The 15,137-nt window shown below is 44.8% G+C and overlaps 1 protein-coding gene across 2 annotated transcripts in view; it reads left to right on the top strand.

Moving 5' to 3' along the window:
* The window catches only part of MMS22L (MMS22 like, DNA repair protein), a 457,009-nt gene that overhangs the window by 370,498 nt on the left and 71,374 nt on the right, over positions 1 to 15,137 (top strand). For both annotated transcript variants that reach the window (XM_063917017.1, XM_063917018.1), the window contains 2 exons: positions 2,662 to 2,804; positions 2,956 to 3,115. In XM_063917017.1, coding sequence (XP_063773087.1) covers positions 2,662 to 2,804; positions 2,956 to 3,115 — 303 coding nt within the window. The remainder of the gene's footprint in view (positions 1 to 2,661; positions 2,805 to 2,955; positions 3,116 to 15,137) is intronic.

Below are 15,137 nucleotides of genomic sequence, written 5' to 3'. Positions count from 1 at the left end.
ATCTCCAACTGGGTTCTTATGACAACGGATGTAAGTCTGAGAGATTGGGGCGCGGTGTTGGAGCAACACTCCCTTCAGGGTTGGTGGACCAAGGAGGAGCCTCTCCTCCCAATAAACATTCTGGAATTGCGGGCAGTGTTCAACTCATTGAACTTGGCCCAGCATTTAATACAGAACAGAGCTGTTCAAGTACAGTCGGACAATGCCACCACGGTGGCTTACATCAATCATCAAGGCGGCACTCAAAGCCGCATGGCAGTGAGGGAAGTATCAAGGATTCTTCAGTGGGCGGAACGCCATCTGCCAACCATGTCGGCAGTGTTCATTCCGGGGGTCCTAAACTGGGAAGCGGACTTTCTCAGTCATCAGGACGTACACGCCGGAGAATGGAGCCTCCATCCAGATGTGTTTCAACTCCTCGTGGACAAGTGGGGCCTTTCAGATGTGGACCTGATGGCATCTCGACACAATCACAAGGTTCCGGTCTTCGGAACAAGGACAAGGGATCCTCAAGCAGCGTTCGTGGACGCACTGGCAATTCCATGGAACTTTCGGCTGCCATACGTGTTCCCTCCGTTGTCACTCCTACCCAGAGTGATAAGGAAGTTCAAGCAAGAAGGAGGAATCCTACTTCTGATCGCTCCAGCGTGGCCCAGATGGCATTGGTTCTCAGACCTTCAGGGTCTCACGGTAGAGCGTCCCCTTCTGCTTCCGCAGCGCCCAGATCTCCTCGTTCAGGGCCCCTGTGTATATCAGGATTTAGCCCGATTGGCTTTGATGGCGTGGCTCTTGAAGCTTCCATCTTAAGGGCCAAAGGATTTTCTGAGGCGGTCATTCAAACCATGTTGAAGGCCCGGAAACCGGCTTTTGCTCGGATTTACCATAGGGTCTGGAATTTTTACTTTGCTTGGTACGCATCTAACAATCATGACGCTTACAAGTTTAGTACGGCCAAACTTTTGGCCTTTCTACAACATGGTCTGGACTTGGGCCTTCGTCTGGCCTCCATCAAGGTTCATATTTGTGTCTTGTCGGTTTGGTTCCAGAGAAAAATTGCAACTTTACCTGATGTTCATACATTTACTCCTTGGGACTTGTCTGTGGTTCCGAAGGCGTTGCAAGGGTCTCCGTTTGAGCCTCTTGAATCGGCAGACCTTAAGTGGCTTTCTCTTAAGGTGGTGTTTTTGCTGGCTATTGCCTCTGCCAGACGGGTGTCGGATTTGGGTGCTTTGTCCTGCAAGTCACCATATCTGATTTTTCACCGTGACCGGGCGTTTCTTAGAACACGTCCCGGGTACCTACCTAAAGTGGTGTCTTCTTTCCACCTTAATCAGGAGATTGTGGTTCCGGCCTTTGCTTCTCCTGAATTGTCTTCCAAAGAGCGGTCTTTGACTGTGGTACGGGCTCTCTCCGTATCTATGTGAAGAGGACAGCTCCTATCCGGAAGTCTGATTCTCTCTTTGTACTGTTTGGTTTTCACAAACATGCCAGCCACGTTTCACAAACGTGGCTGGCCTGCTCATAAACAGACCTTGGCCAGATGGATTAGAATGGTGATTGCACAGGCTGGCCTTCCAGCTCCTGCTACCATAAAGGCCCATTCTACTCGGTCGGTTGGACCTTCTTGGGCGGCCCGCCGTGGTGCGACCCTTAAACAATTGTGCAAGGTGACTACGTGGTCCTCAGTGAACACGTTCATAAGGTTCTATGCCTTCAATACATCAGCCTCCCAGGATGCTTCCTTTGGACGCCAGGTTGTGCCCCCTACAGTGCGTTCTTTCCCATAAGGAACTGCTTTAGGATCCCCAATGTCATTCCCTGTGGAGCCCAGTGTACCCCGCAGCAGAAAACGAGATTTATGGTAAGAACTTACCGTTGTTGAATCTCTTTCTGCGATGTACTCGGGGCTCCACAGGGCGCCCACCCTGACGCACTTAGCTTCTTTGGGTTGGTATGGCATTAGCCGCTGACACTTTCTCCTGTCGTGAGAATGTGGTGTATGTGGCTACTAACAGTTGTCGTCTCTTTTGCCTGCTACTGCATTGGACTGGTTAACAAAAACTGAGCTCCGGTGCGCGGAGGCGGGGTTATAGGGGAGGCGGCGCTATGCATTCTGGGATGAAGGTCAAAGCTTTGGGCCTGTTTGTGCCTCGGATCAAGATCCTACTCCACACCCTCTGTCATTCCCTGTGGAGCCCAGTGTACCTCGCAGAAAGAGATTTAACAACGATAAGTTTTTACCATAAATCTCATTTTAATAATACATGGCAATATTCAATGTCTCCAAAATTTAATTATTAACCAAGTTTGTATGTTGCCACAAGTTAAGCAACACCAGATGGGGAAGGGACAGTTAACTAAAACGGTGTTGAACAACATGAGATACGTACAAGTATAAGTCATGTGAGAACAGTTGTGCAATAAAACAGCAGTTGTGTAGTTTCTCAGATCAAGTATAAATATACCGGTCAGAGCATGTGCGAATCATTTAAAATCGTACACTTGGAGATGACCCAAAGGATGGACAGTGTATAAATGGGTAGATGCTGTTAGACAATAAGACATAAGGTTCAGAAGGCCCTGAGTGTAAGAGCACTGTCTACATTGAATTGTGTAGTATTGTGTAATACATTTTGTGGTTTTTGTTTTGTGTTGTAACAGACTCAATCCTGGCAGACCAGCTTATGGAGCTCACCAGATTAGTGTTTAAGCTTCCAGAAGCAGAAAACATCCTAAGTAAAGCAAAAATTGAGCCAAAAAGTTACAAGCAAGATCCAAAAAGTGCACTTTTACAGTTTATCAAGGTAATGCATTGGTTTTAATATTCGTTCAAGTCTTTGTTTTCTCACTTTCAAACTCCTCTTTTGAATTACTTCGGTAAGTATCAGTGTGAAGCCTTAATAAAGCATGTTGCATATAACTGAACTGATGTATTTTCTTTATTTAATTTATCAGGCAACGGGTATAGCATACAGTGATTTACAAACTTTGTCAGAAAAGTCTGCTATGGTTTCAAAATGCCAAGAATACCTTGGGGATATCCTAAAGTATGCTAAGCCATACCTAACTAAGAAAGGGCCGGCTGAGGGTCTGAAAGTCACTTACAGGACCATGGGTGAGTGCTTATCATTGTTTAAACATACTCAGGTGTTGAATTCATTTAGGAAATGACACTATAGCAGTTCTTCTGTTCTACCTTTCATATTTCAATAGCTAAAATTCTAATTTGTCATGGTAAAATGTTACTGTAGAACACTTAATATATTACATTAATGTGTATAATCTAGCAAAAGTTCCAATAACTTTGCTTATGTTTCCAGGAAGTGGATTTACAGATATGTTCTCATACACTATTGTAGTAGTCACGCCAAACATCCCTTCTCGGTGCACCTGGTCCCGTGCGACTTGTGCCGAGCATCTTTACCCTGAATGTGCATCTTAATCGCAAAGCTATGTGACAAAACCACTTTACGAGACTGCACTGATTAATTTGATATGCGACCCTTGTATATCTGTGTGTGACTGGTCATCGGCTATAACCAGTAGTTTTAAATTGTAAATAGAGATGAACCATGCTTGCTTTCTATTGCATTTTAAAACTATTGTTCAAAGCCCAAATAAAACAAGACAGTCAAAGAATGATTATAGAGTGTGTGTGCGTATGTATATGTGAGCGTATATGTTTGCAGAACCATTGAGAACAGTCTGGGTACTGCAGGGAGCATCTCCTCATTGTGGAGGCGTGGCCACGCTCCCTATGTCCCCCAAACTATGAAGACTATGCTTGTAGTGCCACACACTGCACATGGGAGTGCTGTGTGTGCATCTGGAGACTGCTGCCTCCCTGGACCCACCACAGTTAAGTAAATTGTGGGTGGTGGGTCGCCAGTTAATTAGTACCCACTCCCCCTTCCCCCTCTTGGCATCTGAGTGGATGGGTCTCTACAAAGGCCCATGCTGTGCCGAAATGTTTACCTCTGACCGCTGTTTTGTGTTGATTCTGTTTTGAATGTGGTGAATAAATACATTGGGCCAGATATATTAAGTCATAACAGGGAAAGGGGAATGGAATGAAGCTCTGCACCAGCTAGATAAGAACTATATCAAATTGAAAATAACCCGACTAATATCCGTCAATAAATAATAAATCTCTAAATGGATAATCGGGGGTGCTACCAGAGACGAGTTGAAATGTACAAAGAAAAAAGAAGAAAAGAATGCAGATGTATTAAGCCTGAGACGGCATAAGGAAGTGATAAATCAATGATAAGTGCAAGGTAATAAATGCACCAGCCAATCAGCTCCTAACTGTTAATTTACATATTGGAACTGATTGGCTGGTGCGTTTATCACCTTACACTTCTCACTGGTTTCTCATTTCCTTATGCCTTCTCCAGGTTAATACATCTGCCCCAGTAATTTATAAATGAATCCTGAGTGTCCTCTTTGTGTTCTTTTTATACTTAACAGATTGATGCACTGGCTCTTTTCCTTGAGGATCTGTACCCCATTTTCTGAATATTAATTAATGAGTGGCAACCATTTAATTTGGATAATTATGTGTATTTGTATATTTTGTTAGTAGTTTTGGGCCTGTCCCGCCACCTCCCCATTCTACTTACCCTCATTTGCAGGTACAATATGTGTGTGTGTGTGTGTGTGTGTGTGTGTGTGTGTGTGTGTGTGTATATATGTGTGTGTATATGTATGTATGTATGTATGTGTGTATATATATATATATATATATATATAATTTTTTTTTAGTTGTATTTTTTTTTTTTTTACTTATTTCTCCGGCAGGGTCCACAGGTTATCCACAGGATAACATTGGGATATAGTGGAGCAACAGCCCGTCCATATATCCCACCTCCTGGCTCAGGCAAATCAGTTTTTTGTTTGGTGCGGCAGGAGCCGGACCATGTCAGAGGACTGCTGTTTTTTAGCAGCCATAAGCTTTCTTATTTTATTTTTATAGTCTTACTATTTTTTTGAGTGATCTGTCTAAAAAGCGTCTTATACGTACCTTAGAAAGAGTCGCTCCAACAACTCTCTTACCCACGAGTACAGTACTGTTTCGGAGGGCGTCTGTGTCGGATATACTAGCAGGTCTAGCAGACGTTACCAGGCTGTGGCCGGAGCACGGGAAGAAGGTAAGGCATCGGTTCCACTTAGAGGGGGGAATACGGACAGAGCTACACTGTTTTGGGAGGAGACTACCAAACAGTCACTGACGCGGCAGCCACCTCGGGTGCACCAGCGCTAGGCCTTAGGGATCATAGGCTCCAGGGGTAGTATGAGGCTACGATCACTAGGGTTGATCCAACTATATACAGAAGACTCTTGTGTGGGTGCACTCTTATGTTCATGTAAATATGATCAATATTAAAACATAACATTTATTAGAGACAGTTTAAGATAAGTTAAGTATCCACTTAAATCAATATACAGGAAAACAAACAAGCAGACAATTACAAAACGAAAAAAGAAACATCCACATGGGATATTCGCATATTCTTAAAATGTGGAATATGTTCTGGTTAGTCTATACCAATCATAGACCGGCAGAAGGATATAGACACTACCGTCATACATCAATCTTTTGTCTTACCAGCACAAGCTGAGCATGTCTTAATGAGACCACAATAGGTCATACATGAATCAGAACTCGTATATCACAAGGAAGCATATATTGTCTTCATATCGGAACTCAAAATAGGTCCGTATATCGTCTCTATCTCTTAAGCACTTGAGTATAACTCAAAGGACTACCTCTGTACTACAGATAAAGCGTAAAAAAAAGTTTGGAAGAAAAAAGTGGTGATCCTGCTGTTGGTATGAGTCTGAGTAGGTCCTTTTTACTAAACCAGGTATTCTCTGAGGGTCCCCCCTTCCAGATACTGACCCGGCCCATCACCGTTTTGCTTACAAGATCGGACAAGATTGGGCTCTTATGGTGAGGTATGATAGTAAAGAGATGGAAACAATTATTGACTCACCAATGAGAGTGCACCTAAAACAGCATATAGAGTAGAAAAGTGTGGATCTGCTATCTACGTTAGACCTCAGATAACTCCTCAGAATCGTAGATGAGAGTCCACAGAATAAGGACAGATTTGAAAAAAAAAGGGAGAATAGAGAAAAAAAACTTATCTCTTTTAGATTGTGTCTCAGATTCTATTATATGAATCACCCAACTGTCATAATTAGGTTAGAAAAGGGGGGGCAGAAAAAGAAAGGCTAGGTCATATACAATAAGTAGTGATACAATTCCCCTCTTCACAAAGCTCTTTATTGTACAGATTAGAACACATTTATGGACATCACCTTTCATTTAAGACATGTATTTCTCATAAATAATGAATCCATATTTGTTGATATCCTCATATGTCACAATTGAGTGTATCTCATTCCAAGCAAAAATATTACTAATTAAGCTTTATAATTTATGTAAATAAGTCCTGCACGATAAGTGAGACCATGTACCTTGAGGCACAAAATGACCTTAACATCCGTGGGATCCCCCGTTCTGCGGTTTGTTACCAGTGCAATATTACTAATATGTACGAATGTATACAATACCAAAAGGCTGCCCCAATTCCTGAGTCGGTCAGTGAGTTATGTGAGGTGCTCCCGGTGGTCTGATTCTATCACTAGGAAAACGTGATTTGCCCGTCTGGCGGGCTTGCTCACTTCCAATGATACTGTTCACTGTGAACCGCGAGGTTTAAAAAACCCTCAGTGTGCCTATCAGCCAATCGCTGTATTCTCATTAGCAAGCGTAGTTAATTACCATGTTGCCGCTGACATCAGTGGAAGTGCCTGTCTCCATTGCGGTTGCTAGGTAACCTACCCTCAGCTTATCAGAGCAGAAGGAAGAAGAGACGATCTCTCTGTTTTGTCGAATCTGAGTAAACCTATTGTCCTCAGAGCCGGGACAGTTACTTATTGTTTAAGTGTGTGATGTCTGGCGGCGTTCCTGATCCTTACCCGTAGCGTCCGCCTTCGGGACCTGTTGCTAGGAAATTCCCGTCTGGTTGCCTAGCGACGTGACGCGGGTTGAATGTCGGGAGCGATCCGATGCATGTATGTCAGCATCAGATTAGTATTGATGTCATGAGTGTTTGTTCAAGGCATTATATCTCTGTATTGACTAAAGTCATTAGATTCTCTGACTATATGTTAAGTATGAAGTCCGCAAACATCACTGCATATGTTTCTCAAGATTTGTTTGTGATGGTCAGTCATTTCATTTCTAAGTGCTGGATTTAATTCAAATCCTATCTAATCTTCTTTTAAAGAGGTTATATGTCTACATGCACTACGTCTACCTCTCCTCTCCTACAAGTCCTTCACTGGCTTCTCTTCCCTTTCAGAATCCAATTCAAACTTCTCACACTCACTTACAAAGCCCTCACCCACTCCTCTCCCATTTACATCTCTGACCTTATCTCCCTTTACTCTCCCACCCGTCCTCTTCGCTCTGCTAATGCACGCCGACTCTACTGTCTTCTGATTACTACCTCCCACTCCTATCTCCAAGATTTTTCACGTGCTGCTCCCTTTCTCTGGAATTCTTTACCTCTCCCCCTCAGACTCTCCACCTCTCTACAAAACTTCAAACGGGCTCTTACGACCCATTTATTTACCAAACCCGGCCAAATCTCATCCTAACCCTCTGTTCCACGCTCTCTATGTACCCCATCTGTGTCACCACTGTCTGTCCACCCCTCCCCTTAGAATGTAAGCTCTCACGAGTAGGGCCCTCTTCCCTCATGTGCTTATCCTTTTCTTACTTTAATAATCCTCAACTGCCCAAATCCCGCAGTTTTGTGGCTACCTTGGAACTTATCTCTATGTCGTTTACTAGTGCAGTTATGCTTAGTTACCCTGTATTTGTCCTATATTGTCTTCAACTGTAAGTCACTGTTTTCCTGTTTTGATTCTGTGCATATGTACTCTGTAATTGGGCACTGCGGAACCCTTGTGGCGCCACATAAAGGATAATAATAATACATTGAGATTTTCCCATCAAGTATTGATCAATTGAGTCATCTTATATACACATAATTGTGTCGGGATATTATCCAAAATATAAATAATACGACAGCTGGGATTTAATGTATTGGTCCCATTAGTTCAGTGCCTCTGTAGGGCGATTTGACCAAGGTGAGGCTAGTAATATGGGGACTGAAGATCACGAGCAATGTCGGGCTCGTGATCTTCAGTCCCCATATTATTCGTATCAGTGTATATTGGGAATGAAAAATGATGATAGGTTTCAAAGATGGAAACCGCCATCTCTTTAATAGGTAGCATATACACCAAATCATATGAATTCAACAGGTTATTGTTGATTAAGAGAATTCAACTCTATTTAAAGTAATTCTTAATAAGTCAATCATACATATGATCCTAAATCTGATTAAACTGATACTTGGAATCCGGAAGCTCTCCTGACCCATGTCATGCGGAGCAATAGGTGATCAGTGATGCTTCCTGTGTGGCTGGGTGACATTTGAGGGAAAAAAATGTGGGTATTATAAAATGGTGGTGGTAAGAGTCACAGGTGCTATAGTGGTCACACAGGTAAGAAATGAGTAATTAAATATCTACTCATTAATTAGAGCAAAGTATATTGGTGTGTGGTGATGTGGTGTTGGTGAATAACATCGGCCTATTGGCTAAAGTGTAGGAATTATGTGAAGAAATCACACTATTTGTTAAAACACAAAGACAAAAAAATGTGTAGGGTGTAAACAAACACTGCATGGCTTAGGTGATAAATCTGTGTGAAGTGTGAGGCTAGGAATATTGGGGAAAGGTGTGAGGAGGGGGGATTTTGGAGGAAAAAAGAAGGGAAAGAGGGGGAGGAAGGGAAAAAAAGGGGGGTATGGGGAAAAAAGGGGTAGGGGGTGGGTGTTGTGGAAAAAAGAGGGGGGGGCAGGAGGAAGGGAAGAAGACCAGGTTTGAATGTGGAAGGTTGGGACTGAGTATATAGCCATATTGCGGTATGAGAAGGTACAACAAAGGAATGTACCATGGAAACCAGAATAAGTATGAGCATCTGAGTGTAAGAGATTGTTGGCAATCGCTTACCCCCTGTAATAAGTGTGATTGTAAGATTTTTAACTACCGTATCTAGAGTTCGTGCTGCCTAAATACAGATTGCATAGAGGAAAAGCACTATAATTCATGCTCGATTTCTTGCCTAAATGTAAATTCCCATTAAAGAAAGGCACTGTAATTAATACTTTTGTTGAGTCCCATGGGTCTATAGGTGTTCAGTTTGAAGATCCATTCTGTTTCTTTTTTGAGTAACTCCTTGGTCATGTCCCCTCCTCTTATCCCCAACTGAACTTTCTCTAGGCCAAAGATTTTAAGTTCTTTTGAAAAATCCGTATGGTGGGAGTGGAAGTGTCTTGCCACCGAGGTCAACTTCCTCATTCGAGTGAGGTCACTGGCGGCATTACGACAGTTGCCTATATGTTCCAGTATCCGTTCTTTAAATTTCCATGTCATCATCCCCACGTATTTCAGATTAGAGCTGCACACAATGCAGTATATCTGTCCCTGCGTGCTGCAGTTGAAAACTTTTTTTAATTTGGGTTAGTTCTCCATAATGATCTGTCACTGAGTTAGTTTTAAGAATCTGGGGGCAAGCTTTACAGTGTCCACATGGAAAAGAGCCTGTTGGTACATTGGGCTTCGATGTTATCTTTTGAAAGTGGCTCATTACCAGGAGATCCTTGATATTATTATTCAATCTCCTCCAACTCATCTGTATGTTAGCATCTATAAGGGGGGCAAGGTCACTATCTAGTTGTAAAATGGGAAGATGTTTTTCTATGGCTTTCTGTACCACTCTTCATTCTGGGCAGAAGGTCCCAATGAATCTGATTTTTTCCTTCTTCTAATTCTCTACTCTAGGTCTAGTTGAGAATACCAGGGTATCCCTTGGTATCTTGGTTACTTCTGACGTGCCCTTTTGAGTGATCTCATGCTATATCCCCTTTCCAATAACCGTTGAGTCAACTCTAGGCTTTGGACCTTGAACACCTCATCATCTGAGCAATTCTGCCTTAATCTCAGGAATTCACCCTTCGGGATATTCTCTACCGTAGGGGGAAAATGTGCGCTAGTTTGAAAAAGCAGGCTGTTGGTCGACGTGTCTTTCCGATAAAGTTCAGTTGCCAAATTGCCCCTAGGAGATTTATAGATGTAGATATCAAGGAAGACTATTCTCTCTTGGCTGATGGTATGTGTTAGCTTTAGATTGAGATCATTAATGTTGAGGAGTTGAATAAACTCCAACAATAGATCCTGGTCTCCATCCCAAATGACAAAAATGTCATCTGTGTATCTCAGCCACAGCGTGACGTGTTCTGTATATTTGTCATTAGTATCAGTAAACACAAATGTCTTCTCCCACCATCCTAAGAATAAGTTTGCATAGGTGGGTGCGCATGCTGCCCCCATAGCCGTACCCCTAACTTGGAGGTAAAATTTCTCTTGAAAAGTGAAGTAATGCTTCTGTAATACAAATGCCAACAGATTATATAGGAGGTTGTTGAAATCGCCTTTCTCACCACCGTCAAGAAAGTGCTTGATAGCCCTCAGGCCTGCCTGATGGTCAATGCTAGTATACAACACCTCGACATCCAAAGTCACCAGGAAAAAAGTGTCTTCAAAGATTGTCATGTATCTTGCGCAACAAATCCGAGGTGTCCTTAAGGTATGAGGGTAGTTGTAGGACATTCTCGAAGATGTAGATCTAAGAAGTGGCTTGGCTGTTCTAAGAGCCCACTGTTGCCGGACATAATGGGTCTCCTCGGTGGTTTCTTCAGATCTTTATGTATTTTCGGGAGAAGATAGAAAGTTGGTGTCCTTGGACTCTTCACCATTAGGTATTTGTATTCTTGTTTGGTGATAGTTCCTGTCGTTACAGCTTCCTCTAACAGACAGTTATATTCTTTCAGGAAACGTTGAATTGGATTGTTAAGTAACTTTTTGTAACAGGTAGTTTGTTTCAGTTGATGTAGTGCCTCTGTTACATACATACTGAGCAGCCAGAGCACTATATTCCCTCCTTTGTCCGAAGGTCTGATTATAACATCATTCCATTGTTGCATTTCCTTGAGTGCTTCTCTTTCCCCTGAGACCAAGTTCCGTGGAAAATAGTGGATTTTTCTCTAACGTCCTAGTGGATGCTGGGGACTCCGTAAGGACCATGGGGAATAGCGGCTCCGCAGGAGACTGGGCACAGCTAAGAAAGATTTAGGACTACCTGGTGTGCACTGGCTCCTCCCACTATGACCCTCCTCCAGACTTCAGTTAGAATCCTGTGCCCGGCTGAGCTGGATGCACACTAGGGGCTCTCCTAAGCTCCTAGAGAGAAAGTATATTTTAGTTTTTTTATTTTACAGCGAGATCTGCTGGCAACAGACTCACTGCAGCGAGGGACTAAGGGGAGAAGAAGCGAACCTACCTAACTGGTGGTAGCTTGGGCTTCTTAGGCTACTGGACACCATTAGCTCCAGAGGGATCGACCGCATGGAACCGGCCATTGATGTTCGGTCCCAGAGCCGCGCCGCCGGCCCCCTTACAGAGCCAGAGGCAAGAAGAATCCGGAAAATCGGCGGCAGAAGACATCAGTCTTCACCAAGGTAGCGCACAGCACTGCAGCTGTGCGCCATTGCTCCTCATACACACTTCACACTCCGGTCACTGAGGGTGCAGGGCGCTGGGGGGGGGTGCCCTGAGAAGCAATAAATACACCTTGGCTGGCAAATATATCACAATATATAGCCCCAGAGGCTATATATGTGATAAATACCCCTGCCAGAATCCATAAAAAAGCGGGAGAAAAGTCCACCGAAAAAGGGGCGGAGCTATCCCTCAGCACACTGGCGCCATTTCTCCCTCACAGCTCCGCTGGAAGGAAGCTCCCTGGCTCTCCCCTGCAGTCTACACTACAGAAAAGGGTAAAAAAGAGAGGGGGGGCACTAAATTTAGGCGCAATATACATATAGCAGCTATAAGGGGATATAATTTAGTTAATCCCTGATTTATATAGCGCTCTGGTGTGTGCTGGCATACTCTCTCTCTGTCTCCCCAAAGGGCTTTGTGGGGTCCTGTCTTCTGTCAGAGCATTCCCTGTGTGTGTGCGGTGTGTCGGTACGGCTGTGTCGACATGTTTGATGAGGAGACTTATGTGGAGGAGGAGCAGGTGCCTATAAATGTGTTGTCACCCCCTGCGGGGCAGACACCGGAGTGGATGGACTTGTGGAAGGAATTACGCGAAAGTGTCGACTCCTTACATAAAAAATTTGACGACATGCCAAATGCGGGGCAGCCGGCTTCTCAGCCCGTGCCTGCCCAGATGTCTCAAAAGTCATCAGGGGCTCTAAAACGCCCGCTACCTCAGATGGCAGACACAGATGTCGACACGGATACTGATACCAGTGTCGACGACGAAGAGACTAATGTAATGTCCAATAGGGCCACTCGTTATATGATTGAGGCAATGAAAAATGTTTTACACATTTCTGAGGTGACCCCAGGTACCAGAAAGCTATATATACACACACTGGTATTATTACTGAGACCAGCTGTTGCCTCAGCATGGATGTGCAGTGCTGCAGCTGCATGGTCAGACTCCCTGTCAGAAAACATTGACACCCTAGACAGGGACACTATATTGCTAAACGTAGAGCATATTAAAGACGCTGTCTTTTACATAAGAGATGCACAGAGGGATATTTGCCGGCTGACATCAAAAATAAGTGCACTGTCCATTTGTGCCAGGAGAGGGTTATGGACCCGGCAGTGGACAGGTGATGCAGATTCTAAAAGGCACATGGAAGTTTTGCCTTATAAGGGTGAGGAGTTGTTCGGGGATGGTCTTTCAGACTTAGTGTCCACAGCAACAGCTGGGAAGTCAGCATTTTTGCCACATGTCCCCTCACAACCAAAGAGAGCACCGTATTATCAGGTGCAGTCCTTTCGCCCCCAAAAGAGCAGACGAGGTAGAGGCGCGTCCTTTCTGCCCAGAGGCAGAGGTAGGGGAAAAAAGCTGCAGCATACAGCCACTTCCCAGGAACAAAAGTCCTCCCCCGCTTCTTCTGCTAAGTCCGCCGCATGACGCTGGGGCTCAGCAGGCGGAGCCAGGTACGGTGGGGGGCCGTCTCAAAAACTTCAGCAATCAGTGGGCTCGCTCACAGGTAGATCCCTGGATCCTTCAAGTGGTATCTCAGGGATACAGTCTGGAATTCGAAAAATCCCCCCCCCCCTGCCGTTTCCTCAAATCTGCCTTACCAACAACTCCTTCAGAAAGGGAGGCTGTGTTAGAGGCAATTCACAAGCTGTATTCCCAGCAGGTGATAGTCAAGGTGCCCCTACTTCAACAAGGACGGGGTTACTATTCCACAATGTTTGTGGTACCGGACGGTTCGGTGAGACCCATTTTAAATTTGAAATCCTTGAACACATATTTAAGAAAATTCAAGTTCAAGATGGAATCGCTCAGGGCAGTTATTGCAAGCCTGGAAGAGGGAGATTACATGGTATCTCTGGACATCAAGGATGCTTACCTGCATGTCCCCATTTACCATCCTCACCAGGAGTACCTCAGATTTGTGGTACAGGATTGTCATTACCAATTCCAGACGTTGCTGTTCGGCCTGTCCACGGCACCGAGGGTATTTACCAAGGTAATGGCTGAAATGATGATACTCCTTCGGAAAAAGGGAGTTTTAATTATCCCATACTTGGACGATCTCCTGATAAGGGCGAGGTCCAGAGAGCAGTTGTTGGTCGGCGTAACATTATCTCAGGAGGTGCTACACCAGCACGGTTGGATTCTGAATATTCCAAAGTCTCAGCTGGTTCCGGCGACACGTCTAATGTTCCTGGGGATGATTCTGGACACAGTCCAGAAAAAAGTGTTTCTCCCAGAGGAGAAAGCCAAGGAGCTGTCATCTCTAGTGAGAGGCCTCCTGAAACCAAAACAGGTGTCGGTGCATCATTGCACGCGAGTCCTGGGAAAGATGGTAGCTTCCTACGAAGCGATTCCATTCGGCAGGTTCCATGCCAGAACCTTTCAGTGGGACCTGTTGGACCAATGGTCCGGATCGCATCTTCAAATGCAGTGGTTGATAACCCTGTCTCCAAGGACCAGGGTGTCTCTGCTGTGGTGGCTGCAGAGTGCTCATCTCAGAGAGGGCCGCAGATTCGGCATACAGGACTGGGTCCTGGTGACCACGGATGCCAGCCTTCGGGGCTGGGGTGCAGTCACATGGGGAAGAAACTTCCAAGGACTTTGGTCAAGTCAGGAGACTTCCCTACACATAAATGTTCTGGAACTGAGGGCCATTTACAATGCCCTAAGTCAAGCAAAGCCCCTGCTTCAAAACCAGCCGGTTCTGATCCAGTCAGACAACATCACGGCAGTCGCCCATGTAAATCGACAGGGCGGCACAAGAAGCAGGACGGCGATGGCAGAAGCCACAAGGATTCTCCGATGGGGCGGAAAATCACGTGTTAGCACTGTCAGCAGTGTTCATTCCGGGAGTGGACAACTGGGAAGCAGACTTCCTCAGCGGGCACGACCTCCACCCGGGAGAGTGGGGACTTCATCCAGAAGTCTTCCAACTGATTGTAAACCGTTGGGAAAGGCCACAGGTGGACATGATGGCGTCCCGCTTAAATAAAAAGCTAGAAAAATATTGCGCCAGGTCAAGAGACCCTCAGGCGATAGCTGTGGACGCTCTAGTGACACCGTGGGTGTACCAGTCGGTTTATGTGTTCCCTCCTCTTCCTCTCATACCCAAGGTACTGAGGATAATAAAGAAAAGAGGAGTAAGAACTATTCTCATTGTTCCAGATTGGCCAAGAAGGTCTTGGTACCCGGAACTTCAAGAATTAATCTCAGAGGACCCATGCCCTCTGCCGCTCAGACAGGACCTGCTGCTGCAGGGGCCCTGTCTGTTCCAAGACTTACCGCGGCTGCGTTTAACGGCATGGCGGTTGAACACCGGATCCTAAAAGAAAAGAGTATTCCGGAGGAAGTCATTCCTACGCTTATTAAAGCTAGAAAAGATGTAACCGTACAACATTATCACCGCATATGGCGAAAATAT

This window comes from Pseudophryne corroboree, chromosome 4 (assembly GCF_028390025.1).
Source record: "Pseudophryne corroboree isolate aPseCor3 chromosome 4, aPseCor3.hap2, whole genome shotgun sequence".
Classification (NCBI taxonomy): domain Eukaryota; kingdom Metazoa; phylum Chordata; class Amphibia; order Anura; family Myobatrachidae; genus Pseudophryne; species Pseudophryne corroboree.
Note: the sequence above shows the minus strand (reverse complement) of the source record. Positions and strands in the feature narration are given on the sequence as shown.